Raw genomic sequence first — 16037 nt, forward strand, 5'->3', positions numbered from 1 at the left:
TGATTTTACAGCACGCTGTCAGGAGATGTTTATGATATATGTGTCTGTGTGGCCACCCAGTGGCTGTGATGGGAATTGCAGCCTGTTTTTTTATGAAAATTTGCAATCCTTTAAGTCATTTTTATTTCCTTACTTAAATGCAATGTATGTTGGGCTAAACATTTTGGCTAATGTGTTTCATTAAAAATATTTGGTTTTCACAGGCTTTATTTATCTTGCACATTGAAGTTAACTGAGGATCAGATAGCGAGCTTGTTCTGAGGATGATTTTGTAGCTCTTTTGTGCTGATTATTATGACAGGGTCAAAGTTCTGCGCAACTTCGATGTCATTTATGCAAATAAGTACAGAAGAATTTTAAAAAAAAGACAGTTATAAGAGTTACAAGATCCCCATCAGAACACGCTCACTGACTGTTCTCAGTTATCTAATTTTACAATTAGCGATGTGCAGGCAAACAAAGTGTTACATATTTAATGGAACCCAATGGTAATAATTATTTTTAGCCCAAAATGGCATCCACATAGCCCTCCAAACAGTATAATGGTCTCCACATTGCCCTCCAAACAGTATAATGGCCTCCACATAGCCCTCTATATAGTATAACATACCTCAAATAGCCCTCCAAACAGTATAATGGCCTCCACAGAGCCCTCTATATAGTATAACAGACCTCAACATAGCCCTCTACATAGTATAACAGACCTCAAATAGCCCTCCAAACAGTATCATGGCCTCAAAATAGCCCTCCATATAGTATAACAGACCCCACATAGCCCTCCAAACAGTATAATGGCCTCCACATTGCCCTCCAAACAGTATAATGGCCTCCACATAGCCCTCTATATAGTATAAAAGACCTCAACATAGCCCTCTATATAGTATAACAGACCTCAAATAGCCCTCCAAACAGTATAATGGCCTCAAAATAGCCCTCCATATAGTATAACAGACCCCACATAGCCCTCCAAACAGTATAATGGTCCCCTCATTGCCCTCCAAACAGTATAATGGCCTCCACATAGCCCTCTATATAGTATAACTGACCTCAAATAGCCCTCCAAACAGTATAATGGCCTCCACATAGTCCTCCATATAGTATTACAGCCCCCACATAGTGCTCCAAACAGTATAATGGCCTCCACATAGCCCTCCAAACAGTATGATGGCCTCCAAATAGCCCTCCATATAGTATAGCAGACCCTACATAGCGCTCCATAGGCCCAAAATACAGGCCTTTAGGTAAAAATATAATGTCCACATTCTATAACAAGATTTGTATTAAGTAATAGGGGGCAAATATATATGGGATTGCCCCCCAAAATGCACAATAGTTATTTCCAATTTTATGCTTTTATTAGTACCAGTGATAGCTTCTTGGTAAAGTTGATTTTTTCCTCTGTAAATCTGTATGTTTTTCCTTCTTTCAGCACAATTATTCCCTCCATCTTTCATCGAGCAGCCCCCGAAACTTTACGTCATGGATCCAAGCGATATTATTACACTGAAATGCGAAGCGAAAGAAAACTCCAGAGCTACGTAAGAACTTCTTTTGAGGAACGGTTCCATAAAGGATGAATGTGACGTTCGACCATTGCTACATTCATGTTTTTGGATTTCTGAAATTTAAAAGGAATTTCCTCTAGTGGGGAAAAAAAATAAAAAATAGAAAAAATAATAATTCCCGTACCGGCGCCGCTCTTCCGTACTTGGAGCTATGTTCCCCATCTGTATCTTGGTATCCACATTAACTTCCATGGTGATTAAAGGGATTGTCCATTAATGGGTGACCCCTTAAAAATGGGCCTGGACAGGTGAACATTTTTCCTTAAAGAAATACTTCCTGCTCCGGCGCCACTCTTCCATGCTGTGTTTCCTACTGATGTCTTAGCATCAACGTTGTATGCCACGTTCATCTGACGTCCAGACATCAACATCTAGCAGGGACTTCAATAGAGTGCTGCAGACAGTCAGCAGCCATTGATTAGCTGCAGCGGTCATTTGATGCCTCCACTCAATGTCAATCCCAGCATTGAACACAGCTCTGTGTCTGGATAAGTGGTGTCAGTCAAGGAGGTATTTTTTTTTGTTTGTTTTTAACCTCCTTTGGCCCTTTAATAAGTGGTGGACAATCCCTTTAACCATCACATTGTCAAAGGAATCGTGAGAGACAGGGAAATTAGTTTTGGAGCCATTTGAGACCTGTACCCAACATTTTCTTTTGTTTTCAAGGTATATGTGGGAGAAGGACGGAGTGCCATTTGAGACAAACGACACCAGAGTCTTCCTAAAAAAGCACTCGGGGACTATGATTATTTCCCCTTCCAATGGGAACATGAGGGATTTCCAAGGCATATACCGCTGCTTTGCCAGTAATGAACTGGGCACAGCGGTGTCAAATGAGATGCGTGTTATCACAGAAGGTATGTTTGATGGGGTTTTTTGTATTTTTGAGAGTTCACAGAATTTCACCAGTTAGGGCAGCAGTTTGTCCTCCAGAGCTGCGTGCATGTCACAGGAAGTTCCAACGTTTGTGATAGCTATGGAGAATCATCTAGATGCCCAGTTAGTGACTCAATACAGGACTACACGGACTCTTCACAGGTGAAAACATTGCCAACCACATGATAGCCCACACACAGGGGCGTACACAGAAATCATGGGACCCCATAGTTAAAGTCCTTATTTGGGCCCACCACCTACACAAAAAAATATTCAGCAGATCACAGAAAAGAATATCTCACAACCTTGCAGCCCATACAAAGTAATTTCCTCCTAAGGAAGCCCCTAGATCCCCCTCTCATGGCACCCATAAAGTATAATGGCAACAAAATTGCCCCCCCAAATATAGTATAATACCCCCACAGTGGATTCCTACAAAGTACCCTCCACACACACAGTTTGATGACCCTATATTACCCACAAGCCCGCAAAGTGTGATACCCCCACAATGATCCCAACATAGTATGATAACCCCGACACATCCCTCCGTATAATATAACTGCCCTTACACCCGCTCACACAGTATGATGCCCCATACACAACTCTATACACATTATGATGGCCCCAACAACCCTCTACATTGTATATTGGCCCGCAGACAGTATAATGGCCTCCACATAGCCCTCCAAACAGTATAATGGTCTCCACATTGCCCTCCAAACAATATAATGGCCTCCAAATAGCCCTCCATATAGTATAACAGACCCCACATAGCCCTCCAAACAGTATAATGGTTTGCACATTGCCCTCCAAACAGTAAAATGGCCTCCACATAGCCCTCCATATAGTATAACAGACCCCACATAGCCCTCCAAACAGTATAATGGTCTCCACATTGCCCTCCAAACAGTATAATGGCCTCCAAATAGCCCTCCATATAGTATAACAGACCCTATATAGCCCTCCAAACAGTATAATGGTCTCCACATTGCCCTCCAAACAGTATAATGGCCTCCACATAGCCCTCCATATAGTGTAACAGCCCCTAAATAGCCCTCCAAACAGTATAATGGCCTCCACATAGTCCTCCATATAGTATTACAGCCGCCACATAGTGCTACAAACAGTATACTGGCCTCCACATAGCCCTCCAAACAGTATTATGGCCTCCAAATATCCCTCCGTGTAGTGTAACAGCCCCTAAATAGCCCTCCAAACAGTATAATGGCCTCCACATAACCATTCATATAGTAGAACAGCCCCCACATAGCACTCAAAACAGTATAATAGCCCCCCCCCCCCACATAATCCTTCAAACAGTATAATGACCTCCACATAGCCCTCCAAACTGTATAATGGCCCCTCATTACCCTCCAAAAAGGTATAATGGCCCTCACATAGCCCTCCAAGCAGTATAATAGCCCCCACAAAGCCCTCCAAACAATATAATGGCCCCCACATAGCCCTCCAAACAGTATAATGGACTCCACATAGCTCGCCAAACAGTATAATTGCCCCCACATAGCCCTCCAAACATAATAATGGACTCCGCATAGCCCTCCAAACACTACAATGGCCTCATATAGACCTCCAAACAGTATAATGGCCCCCACATAGCCCTCCAAACAGAATAATGGACTCCGCATAGCCCTCCAAACAGTATTATGGCCTCCAAATAGCCCTCCGTGTAGTGTAACAGCCCCTAAATAGCCCTCCAAACAGTATAATGGCCTCCACATAACCATTCATATAGTAGAACAGCCCACATATAGCACTCAAAACAATATAATAGCCCCCCCACATAATCCTTCAAACAGTATAATGACCCCAACATAGCCCTCCAAACTGTATAATGGCCCCTCATTACCCTCCAAACAGTATAATGGCCCTCACATAGCCCTCCAAGCAGTATAATAGCCCCCTCAAAGCCCTCCAAACAGTATAATGGCCCCCACATAGCCCTCCAAACAGTATAAAGGACTCCACATAGCTCGCCAAACAGTATAATTGCCCCCACATAGCCCTCCAAACAGAATAATGGACTCCGCATAGCCCTCCAAACACTGCAATGGCCCCATATAGACCTCCAAACAGTATAATGGCCCCATATAGCCCTCCAAACAGTATAATGGCCCCCACATAGCCCTCCAAACAGTATAATGGCCCCCACAGAGCACTGGTATCAGACCCTCCCAACTCATGGGCCCCATGGCGTCCAAGTTGTTTGCTGCTGTTAGCGGTACGTCACAGTCCACAGAGCTGGAATTTTTATTTTGATAGGTTACAAAAATTATAGCAAAATAGCATAATTCCTAGTTGCTAATGATAAGATCTGCAATACAAAGAAGCCTTAATTAACATTTCCTGGCAATAATGAGAGGCTGGCATTATTAAAGGGGAAAGAATTCTTATGAAAGTGATGAATGACCTTCACAGGATGAGTAAAAGCGCAGTCATCATTTGCTTCTACCTGCACTGGCTGTGCACTGTTGCTATGGAAACGGTTGCCACAGCAACTCTACTGCTGATGATGTAAGGTGGGGAATTAAAAATTGTATGCACCCCTGGTACTCCGCTGTCTAGGTGCACCAACGAAAGCCATCTTTATATCATTCCGTGAAGGGTATCGTCATTAAAGTCACTGTGAAGCAGTGCCCCAATAATGCCAGCCTATTTTTACTCTGTTGATGCCACGAAAAAGGCACTATTACTGTATAGGAGCAGTAGAGGAGCATTATTACTGGTAAGGCACTATTACTGTGTAGGGGCAGTAGAGGAGCATTATTACTGGTAAGGCACTATTACTGTGAAGGGGCAGTAGAGGAGCATTACTAGTAAGGCACTATTACTGTGTAGGGGCAGTAGAGGAGCATTATTACTGGTAAGGCACTATTACTGTGTAGGGGCAGTAGAGGAGCCTTATTACTGCTAAGGCACTATTACTGTGTAGGGGCAGTAGAGGAGCATTATTACTGGTAAGTCACTATTACTGTGTAGGGGCAGTAGAGGAGCATTATTAATGGTAAGGCACTATTACTGTGTAGGGGCAGTAGAGGAGCATTATTAATGGTAAGGCACTATTACTGTGTAGGGGCAGTAGAGGAGCATTATTACTGGTAAGGCACTATTACTGTGTAGGGGCAGTAGAGGAGCATTATTACTGGTAAGGCACTATTACTGTGTAGGGGCAGTAGAGGAGCATTATTACTAGTAAGGCACTTTTACTGTGTAGGGGCAGTAGAGGAGCATTATTACTGGTAAGGCACTATTACTGTGTAGAAGCAGTAGATGAGCATTATTACTGGTAAGGCACTGTTACTGTGTAGGGGCAGTAGAGGAGCATTATTACTGGTAAGGCACTATTACTGTGTAGGGGCAGTAGAGGAGCATTATTACTGGTAAGGCACTATTACTGTGTAGGGGCAGTAGAGGAGCATTATTACTGGTAAGGCACTATTATTGTGTAGGGGCAGTAGAGGAGCATTATTACTGGTAATGCACTGTTACTGTGTAGAGGCAATAGAGGAGCATTATTACTGGAAAAGCACTATTACTGTGTAGAGGCAGTAGAGGAGCATTATAACTGGTAAGGCACTATTACTGTGTAGGGGCAGTAGAGGAGCATTATTACTGGAAAGGCACTATTACTGTGTAGAGGCAGTAGAGGAGCATTATTACTGGTAAGGCACTATTACTGTGTAGGGGCAGTAGAGGAGCATTATTACTGGTAAGTCACTATTACTGTGTAGGGGCAGTAGATGAGCATTATTACTGGTAAGGCACTATTACTGTGTAGAGGCAGTAGAGGAGCATTATTACTGGTAAGGCACTATTACTGTGTAGGGGCAGTAGAGGAGCATTATTACTGGTAAGGCACTATTACTGTGTAGGGGCAGTAGAGGAGCATTATTACTGGTAAGGCACTATTACTGTGTAGGGGCAGTAGAGGAGCATTATTACTGGTAAGGCACTATTACTGTGTAGAGGCAGTAGAGGAGCATTATTACTGGTAAGGCACTATTACTGTGTAGAACCAGTAGAGGAGCATTATTACTGGTAAGGCACTATTACTGTGTAGGGGCAGTAGAGGAGCATTATTACTGGTAAGGCACTATTAGGCTAGGGTCACATTGCGTTAGTGCAATCCGTTTAGCGCTAGCGCTAGCGGATTGCGCTAATGCAATGTTTTCTATGGGGCTGCGGTCGGGGTCGCGGTAACGTCCCCGCTCTCGCAGATCCCCGATCTGCGAAAGCGGGGAACGGACCGCTGGCGCGCCTCGGACGCTGCAAGCAGCGTCCGCGGCACGCCAGGAATCACCGGCGCGTCGCTAGCGCGTGCCGAACATGGCACGTGCTAGTGAAGCGCGTTCCCATTAGCGTGAATGGGCGCGCTAACGGCCGCGTTGCACGGCATTAATTTCGCCGTGCAACGCTGTCCGTTTAACGCGGTCCCATAACGCAATGGGAACCCAGCCTTACGCAATGGGAACCCAGCCTTACTGTGTAGAGGCAGTAGAGGAGCATTATTACTGGTAAGGCACTATTACTGTGTAGAGGCAGTAGAGGAGCATTATTACTGGTAAGGCACTATTAGGCCGGCTTCACACTCAGCGTATGAAAATACGGTCCGTATATTACGGCCGTAATACGCTGAAATGTCCCGAAAATAGTGGTCCGTAGCTCCTCCGTAGGCAGGGTGTGTCAGCGTTTTTTGCGCATGGCATCCTCCGTATGTAATCCGTATGGCATCCGTACTGCGTGGTTTTCTCGCAGGCTTGCAAAACCAACATACCGCTATAGAAATGATCCATGTGTCCCAAAAAGAAAAAAAAAATATATATACTGTCTATATATATATATATATATATATATATATATATATATATATATATATATATGTCATTAGACACATATATGTATATATATTAATATTTATTCCAGCGCTATACAGCTTGAAAGCCGGTAATTGAATTACCGGTTTTTTCTTTCTCCTTCCTAAAACCCGACATGATTTGAGACATGGTTTACATACAGTAAACCATGTCTTCTCTCCATTTTTTTTGCAGATTCCACACTACTAATGTCAGTAGTGTGTATCTGCAAAATTTGGCCGTTCTAGCTCTTAAAATAAAGGGTTAAATGGCGGAAAAAATTGGCGTGGGCTCCCGCGCAATTTTCTCTGCCAGAGTAGTAAAGCCAGTGACTGAGGGCAGATATTAATAGCCTGGAGAGGGTCCATGGTTATTGGCCCCCCCTGGCTAAAAATATCTGCCCCCAGCCACCCCAGAAAAGGCACATCTGGAAGATGCGCCTATTCTGGCACTTCCCATTACCGTGTGGCAGTGGGATATGGGGTAATGAAGGGTTAATGCCACCTTGCTATTGTAAGGTGACATTAAGCCTAATTAATAATGGAGAGGCGTCAATTATGACACCTATCCATTATTAATCCAATTGAATGAAAGGGTTAAATAAAACACAAACACATTATTTAAAATTATTTTAATGAAATAAAAACAATGGTTGTTGGAGTATTTTATTCTACGCCCAATCCAGTCACTGAAGACCCTCGTTCTGTGAAAGAAAAAACATAATAAACCAACAATATACTTACCCTCCGCAGATCTGTAACGTCCAACGATGTAAATCCTTCTGAAGGGGTTAAAACATTTTGCAGCAAGGAGCTTTGCTAATGCAATGCTACTCCTCGCTGCAAAACCCCGGGGAATGAGTCTAAATATAGATCAATGAGCTATATTTAGCTTCATTTGCGATGAGGCGCCCTCTGCTGGATGTTCATAGATCGTGGGAAATTTCCTAGAAAGCCTGGGAGCTTCTAGGAAATTTCCCACGATCTATGAACATCCAGCAGAGGGCGCCTCACCGCAAATGAAGCTAAATATAGCTCATTGATCTATATTTAGACTCATTCCCCGGGGTTTTGCAGCGAGGAGTAGCATTGCATTAGCAAAGCTCCTTGCTGCAAAATGTTTTAACCCCTTCAGAAGGATTTACATCGTTGGACGTTACAGATCTGCGGAGGGTAAGTATATTGTTGGTTTATTATGTTTTTTCTTTCACAGAACGAGGGTCTTCAGTGACTGGATTGGGCGTAGAATAAAATACTCCAACAACCATTGTTTTTATTTCATTAAAATAATTTTAAATAATGTGTTTGTGTTTTATTTAACCCTTTCATTCAATTGGATTAATAATGGATAGGTGTCATAATTGACGCCTCTACATTATTAATTAGGCTTAATGTCACCTTACAATAGCAAAGTGGCATTAACCCTTCATTACCCCATATCCCACCGCTACACGGGAATGGGAAGAGAGTGGCCAAGTGCCAGAATAGGCGCATCTTCCAGATGTGCCTTTTCTGGGGTGGCTGGGGGCAGATATTTTTAGCCAGGGGGGGCCAATAACCATGGACCCTCTCCAGGCTATTAATATCTGCCCTCAGTCACTGGCCTTACTACTCTGGCGGAGAAAATTGCGCGGGAGCCCACGCCAATTTTTTCCGCCATTTAACCCTTTATTTTAAGAGCTAGAACGGCCAAATTTTGCAGATACACACTACTGACATTAGTAGTGTGGAATCTGCAAAAAAAATGGAGAGAAGACATGGTTTACTGTATGTAAACCATGTCTCAAATCATGTCGGGTTTTAGGAAGGAGAAAGAAAAAGCCGGTAATTCAATTACCGGCTTTCAAGCTGTATAGCGCTGGAATAAATATTAATATATATACATATATGTGTCTCACTGACATATATATATATATATACCTATTCTATGTGTACACATTTATTCTACCTATTCTACTGTAAGCTGTCAGTGTGATTTTACTGTACACCGCACTGAATTACCGGCTTTTCTCTCTAACAGCGCTGCGTATTTCTCGCAAGTCACACTGCTTGTCCGTGTGTAATCCGTATTTTTCACGCTTCCATAGACTTTCATTGGCGTATTTCTTGCGCAGTACGGTGACAAACGCAGCATGCTGCGATTTTGTACGGCCGTAGAAAGCCGTATAATACTGATCAGTAAAATACGGCAGATAGGAGCAGGGGCATAGAGAATAATTGTGCCGTATTTTTTGCGAGTTTTACGGACGTAGTTTCTGCGCTCTTACGTCCGTAAAACTCGCAAGTGTGAAGACGGCCTTACTGTGTAGAACCAGTAGAGGAGCATTATTACTGGTAAGGCACTATTACTGTGTAGGGGCAGTAGAGGAGCATTATTACTGGTAAGTCACTACTACTGTGTAGGGGCAGTAGAGGAGCATTATTACTGGTAAGGCACTATTACTGTGTAGGGGCAGTAGAGGAGCATTATTACTGGTAAGTCACTACTACTGTGTAGGGGCAGTAGAGGAGCATTATTACTGGTAAGGCACTATTACTGTGAAGGGGCAGTAGAGGAGCATTATTAGTAAGGCACTATTACTGTGTAGGGGCAGTAGAGGAGCCTTATTACTGCTAAGGCACTATTACTGTGTAGGGGCAGTAGAGGAGCATTATTACTGGTAAGGCACTATTACTGTGTAGGGGCAGTAGAGGAGCATTATTACTGGTAAGGCACTATTACTGTGTAGGGGCAGTAGAGGAGCATTATTAATGGTAAGGCACTATTACTGTGTAGGGGCAGTAGAGGAGCATTATTACTGGTAAGGCACTATTACTGTGTAGGGGCAGTAGAGGAGCATTATTACTGGTAAGGCACTATTACTGTGTAGGGGCAGTAGAGGAGCATTATTACTAGTAAGGCACTTTTACTGTGTAGGGGCAGTAGAGGAGCATTATTACTGGTAAGGCACTATTACTGTGTAGAAGCAGTAGATGAGCATTATTACTGGTAAGGCACTGTTACTGTGTAGGGGCAGTAGAGGAGCATTATTACTGGTAAGGCACTATTACTGTGTAGGGGCAGTAGAGGAGCATTATTACTGGTAAGGCACTATTACTGTGTAGGGGCAGTAGAGGAGCATTATTACTGGTAAGGCACTATTATTGTGTAGGGGCAGTAGAGGAGCATTATTACTGGTAATGCACTGTTACTGTGTAGAGGCAATAGAGGAGCATTATTACTGGAAAAGCACTATTACTGTGTAGAGGCAGTAGAGGAGCATTAAAACTGGTAAGGCACTATTACTGTGTAGGGGCAGTAGAGGAGCATTATTACTGGAAAGGCACTATTACTGTGTAGAGGCAGTAGAGGAGCATTATTACTGGTAAGGCACTATTACTGTGTAGGGGCAGTAGAGGAGCATTATTACTGGTAAGTCACTATTACTGTGTAGGGGCAGTAGATGAGCATTATTACTGGTAAGGCACTATTACTGTGTAGAGGCAGTAGAGGAGCATTATTACTGGTAAGGCACTATTACTGTGTAGGGGCAGTAGAGGAGCATTATTACTGGTAAGGCACTATTACTGTGTAGGGGCAGTAGAGGAGCATTATTACTGGTAAGGCACTATTACTGTGTAGGGGCAGTAGAGGAGCATAATTACTGGTAAGGCACTATTACTGTGTAGAGGCAGTAGAGGAGCATTATTACTGGTAAGGCACTATTACTGTGTAGAACCAGTAGAGGAGCATTATTACTGGTAAGGCACTATTACTGTGTAGGGGCAGTAGAGGAGCATTATTACTGGTAAGGCACTATTAGGCTAGGGTCACATTGCGTTAGTGCAATCCGTTTAGAGCTAGCGCTAGCGGATTGCGCTAACGCAATGTTTTCTATGGGGCTGCGGTCGGGGTCGCGGTAACGTCCCCGCTCTCGCAGATCCCCGATCTGCGAAAGCGGGGAACGGACCGCGGGCGCGCCTCGGACGCTGCAAGCAGCGTCCGCGGCACGCCAGGAATCACCGGCGCGTCGCTAGCGCGTGCCGAACATGGCACGCGCTAGTGAAGCGCGTTCCCATTAGCGTGAATGGGCGCGTTAACGGCCGCGTTGCACGGCGTTAATTTCGCCGTGCAACGCTGTCCGTTTAACGCGGTCCCATAACGCAATGGGAACCCAGCCTTACGCAATGGGAACCCAGCCTTACTGTGTAGAGGCAGTAGAGGAGCATTATTACTGGTAAGGCACTATTACTGTGTAGAGGCAGTAGAGGAGCATTATTACTGGTAAGGCACTATTACTGTGTAGAACCAGTAGAGGAGCATTATTACTGGTAAGGCACTATTACTGTGTAGGGGCAGTAGAGGAGCATTATTACTGGTAAGGCACTATTACTGTGTAGGGGCAGTAGAGGAGCATTATTACTGGTAAGTCACTACTACTGTGTAGGGGCAGTAGAGGAGCATTATTACTGGTAAGGCACTATTACTGTGTAGAGGCAGTAGAGGAGCATTAATACTGGTAAGGCACTATTACTGTGTAGGGGCAGTAGCGGAGCATTATTACTGGTAAGGCACTATTACTGTGTAGGGGCAGTAGAGGAGCATTATTACTGGTAAGGCACTGTTACTGTGTAGGGGCAGTAGAGGAGCATTATTACTGGTAAGGCACTATTACTGTGTAGGGGCAGTAGAGGAGCATTATTACTGGTAAGGCACTATTACTATGTAGAGGCAGTAGAGGAGCATTATTACTGGTAAGGCACTATTACTGTGTAGGGGCAGTAGAGGAGCATTATTACTGGTAAGGCACTATTACTGTGTAGAGGCAGTAGAGGAGCATTATTACTGGTAAGGCACTGTTACTGTGTAGAGGCAGTAGAGGAGCATTATTACTGGTAAGGCACTATTACTGTGTAGGGGCAGTAGAGGAGCATAATTACTGGTAAGGCACTATTATTGTGTAGGGGCAGTAGAGGAGCATTATTACTGGTAATGCACTGTTACTGAGTAGAGGCAGTAGAGGAGCATTATTACTTGAAAGGCACTATTACTGTGTAGAGGCAGTAGAGGAGCATTATTACTGGTAAGGCACTATTACTGTGTAGGGGCAGTAGAGGAGCATTATTACTGGAAAGGCACTATTACTGTGTAGAGGCAGTAGAGGAGCATTATTACTGGTAAGGCACTATTACTGTGTAGGGGCAGTAGAGGAGCATTATTACTGGTAAGGCACTGTTACTGTGTAGGGGCAGTAGAGGAGCATTATTACTGGTAAAGCACTATTACTGTGTAGGGGCAGTAGAGGAGCATTATTACTGGTAAGGCACTATTACTGTGTAAGGGTAGTAGGGGAGCATTATTACTGGTATAGCTCTATTACTGTGTAGAGGCAGTAGAGGAGCATTATTACTGGTAAGGCACTATTACTGTGTAGAGGCAATAGAGGAGCATTATTACTGGTAAAGCACTATTGCTGTGTAGGAGCCATAGAGGAGCATTATTACTGGTAAGGCACTATTACTGTGTAGAGGCAGTAGAGGAGCATTATTACTGGTAAGGCACTATTACTGTGTAGAGGCAGTAGAGGAGCATTACTACTGGTAAGGCACTATTACTGTGTAGGAGCAGTAGAGGAGCATTATTACTGGTAAGGCACTATTACTGTGTAGGGGCAGTAGAGGAGCATTATTACTGGTAAGGCACTATTACTGTGTAGAGGCAGTATAGGAGCATTATTACTGGTAAGGCACTATTACTGTGTAGAGGCAGTAGAGGAGCATTATTACTGGTAAGGCACTATTACTGTGTAGAGGCAGTAGAGGAGCATTACTACTGGTAAGGCACTATTACTGTGTAGGGGCAGTAGAGGAGCATTATTACTGGTAAGGCACTATTACTGTGTAGGGGCAGTAAAGGAGCATTATTACTGGTAAGGCACTATTACTGTGTAGAGGCAGTATAGGAGCATTACTACTGGTAAGGCACTATTACTTTGTTGAAGGCACAGTCCATCTATAGAGACACAACGAAAGACACTATTAATGTGTTGGAGAACTAAGGCAGGACTATTACTCTGTTGGTGTCACTGTAAAGTCTGTGTCACGTGAGCCTGTTTATGGGCCATTACGGACCACGATGCCGGGCCAATTGTGTGCCTCCTGACCCGAACGTACAGTCTCATAGACATATATAAGGCTATAAGTTTGGGTCAGCAGACCACCCAACAGAGAATGGCACTGTAGTCCATATACGAACTGTTCGTGTGACCCTGGCATTACATTGTGGGCCAGAAAGACAGACGATTTTATTTGCAAGGAATCGGTATAAGTATTGCTTTAGCACTATTAAATTGCAAGTAAGAACAGTTAGTGCACCATTATTTAAGAAGTACAGAATGCATTTAACTACAAAGAAGACACAGTAATGAGGGCACCTGGGGAAGCAGCAAGTACAGTAATGAGGGCACCTGGAATAGCAGCAGGCACAGTAATGAGAGCACCTGGGGCAGCAGCAAGTACAGTAATGAGGGCACCTGGAATAGCAGCAGGTACAGTAATGAGGGCACCTGGGGTAGCAGCAAGTACAGTAATGAGGGCACCTGGAATAGCAGCAGGTACAGTAATGAGGGCACCTGGGGTAGCAGCAGGTACAGTAGTGAGGGCACCTGGACTAGCAGCAGGTACAGTAATGAGGGCACCTGGGGTAGCAGCAGGTACAGTAATGAGGGCACCTGGGGTAGCAGCAGGTACAGTAATGAGGGCACCTGGGGTAGCAGCAGGTACAGTAATGAGGGCACATGGGGTAGCAGCAGGTACAGTAATGAGGGCACCTGGAGTAGCAGCAGGTACAGTAATGAGGGCACCTGGGGTAGCAGAAGGTACAGTAATGAGGGCACCTGGGGTAGCAACAGGTACAGTAATGAGGGCACCTGGGGTAGCAGAAGGTACAGTAATGAGGGCACCTGGGGTAGCAACAGGTACAGTAATGAGGACACCTGGGGTAGCAGCAGGTACAGTAATGAGGGCACCTGGGGTAGCAGCAGGTACAGTAATGAGGGCACCTGGGGTAGCAGCAGGTACAGTAATGAGGGCACCTGGGGTAGCCGCAGGTACAGTAATGTGGGCACCAGGAGTAGCAGCAGGTACAGTAATGAGGGCACCTGGAGTAGCAGCAGGTACAGTAATGAGGACACCAGGGGTAGCAGCAGGTACAGTAATGAGGGCACCTGGGGTAGCAGCAGGTACAGTAATGAGGGCACCTGGACTAGCATCAGGTACAGTAATGAGGACAGCTGGGGTAGCAGCATGTACAGTGATGAGGGCACCTGGGGTAGCAGCAGGTACAGTAATGAGGGCACCTGGGGTAGCAGAAGGTACAGTAATGAGGACACCTGGAGTAGCAGCAGGTACAGTAATGAGGGCACCTGGGGTAGCAGAAGGTACAGTAATGAGGGCACCTGGGGTAGCAACAGGTACAGTAATGAGGACACCTGGGGTAGCAGCAGGTACAGTAATGAGGGCACCTGGGGTAGCAGCAGGTACAGTAATGAGGGCACCTGGGGTAGCAGCAGGTACAGTAATGAGGGCACCTGGGGTAGCCGCAGGTACAGTAATGTGGGCACCAGGAGTAGCAGCAGGTACAGTAATGAGGGCACCTGGAGTAGCAGTAGGTACAGTAATGAGGACACCAGGGGTAGCAGCAGGTACAGTAATGAGGGCACCTGGGGTAGCAGCAGGTACAGTAATGAGGGCACCTGGACTAGCATCAGGTACAGTAATGAGGACAGCTGGGGTAGCAGCATGTACAGTGATGAGGGCACCTGGGGTAGCAGCAGGTACAGTAATGAGGGCACCAGGAGTAGCAGCAGGTACAGTAATGAGGGCACCTGGGGTAGCAGCAGGTACAGTAATGAGGGCACCTGGGGAAGCAGCAGGTACAGTAATGAGGGCACCTGGGGTAGCAGCAGGTACAGTAATGAGGGCACCTGGGGTAGCAGCAGGTACAGTAATGAGGGCACCTGGACTAGCATCAGGTACAGTAATGAGGGCACCTGGGGTAGCAGCAGGTACAGTAATGAGGGCACCTGGGGTAGCAGCAGGTACAGTAATGAGGGCACCTGGGGTAGCCGCAGGTACAGTAATGAGGGCACCTGGGGTAGCAACAGGTACAGTAATGAGGACACCTGGAGTAGCAGCAGGTACAGTAATGAGGGCACCTGGGGTAACAGAAGGTACAGTAATGAGGGCACCTGGGGTAGCAGCAGGTACAGTAATGAGGGCACCTGGGGCAGCAGCAGGTGAAGTAATGAGGACACCTGGGGTAGCAGCAGGTACAGTAATGAGGGCACCTGGGGTAGCAGCAGGTACAGTAATGAGGGCACCTGGGGTAGCAGCAGATACAGTAATGAGGGCACCTGGACTAGCATCAGGTACAGTAATGAGGGCACCTGGGGTAGCAGCAGGTACAGTAATGAGGACACCTGGGGTAGCAGCAGGTACAGTGATGAGGGCACCAGGATTAGCAGCAGGTACAGTAATGAGGGCACCTGGGGTAGCAGCAGGTACAGTAATGAGGGCACCAGGAGTAGCAGCAGGTACAGTACTGAGGGCACCTGGGGCAGCAGCAGATACAGTAATGAGGACACCAGGGGTAGCAGCAGGTACAGTAATGAGGGCACCTGGACTAGCATCAGGTACAGTAATGAGGGCACCTGAACTAGCATCAGGTACAGTAATGAGGACACCTG

At 45.5% G+C, this 16037-nt stretch overlaps 1 protein-coding gene across 3 annotated transcripts in view; it reads left to right on the forward strand.

Annotated features, from left to right (window-relative positions):
• The window catches only part of L1CAM (L1 cell adhesion molecule), a 239759-nt gene that overhangs the window by 175725 nt on the left and 47997 nt on the right, over positions 1–16037 (forward strand). For all 3 annotated transcript variants that reach the window (XM_069748430.1, XM_069748432.1, XM_069748431.1), the window contains 2 exons: positions 1430–1538; positions 2232–2422. In XM_069748430.1, the coding sequence (XP_069604531.1) occupies positions 1430–1538; positions 2232–2422 (300 nt within the window). The remainder of the gene's footprint in view (positions 1–1429; positions 1539–2231; positions 2423–16037) is intronic.

This window comes from Ranitomeya imitator, chromosome 2 (assembly GCF_032444005.1).
Source record: "Ranitomeya imitator isolate aRanImi1 chromosome 2, aRanImi1.pri, whole genome shotgun sequence".
NCBI classification, from domain to species: Eukaryota; Metazoa; Chordata; class Amphibia; order Anura; family Dendrobatidae; genus Ranitomeya; species Ranitomeya imitator.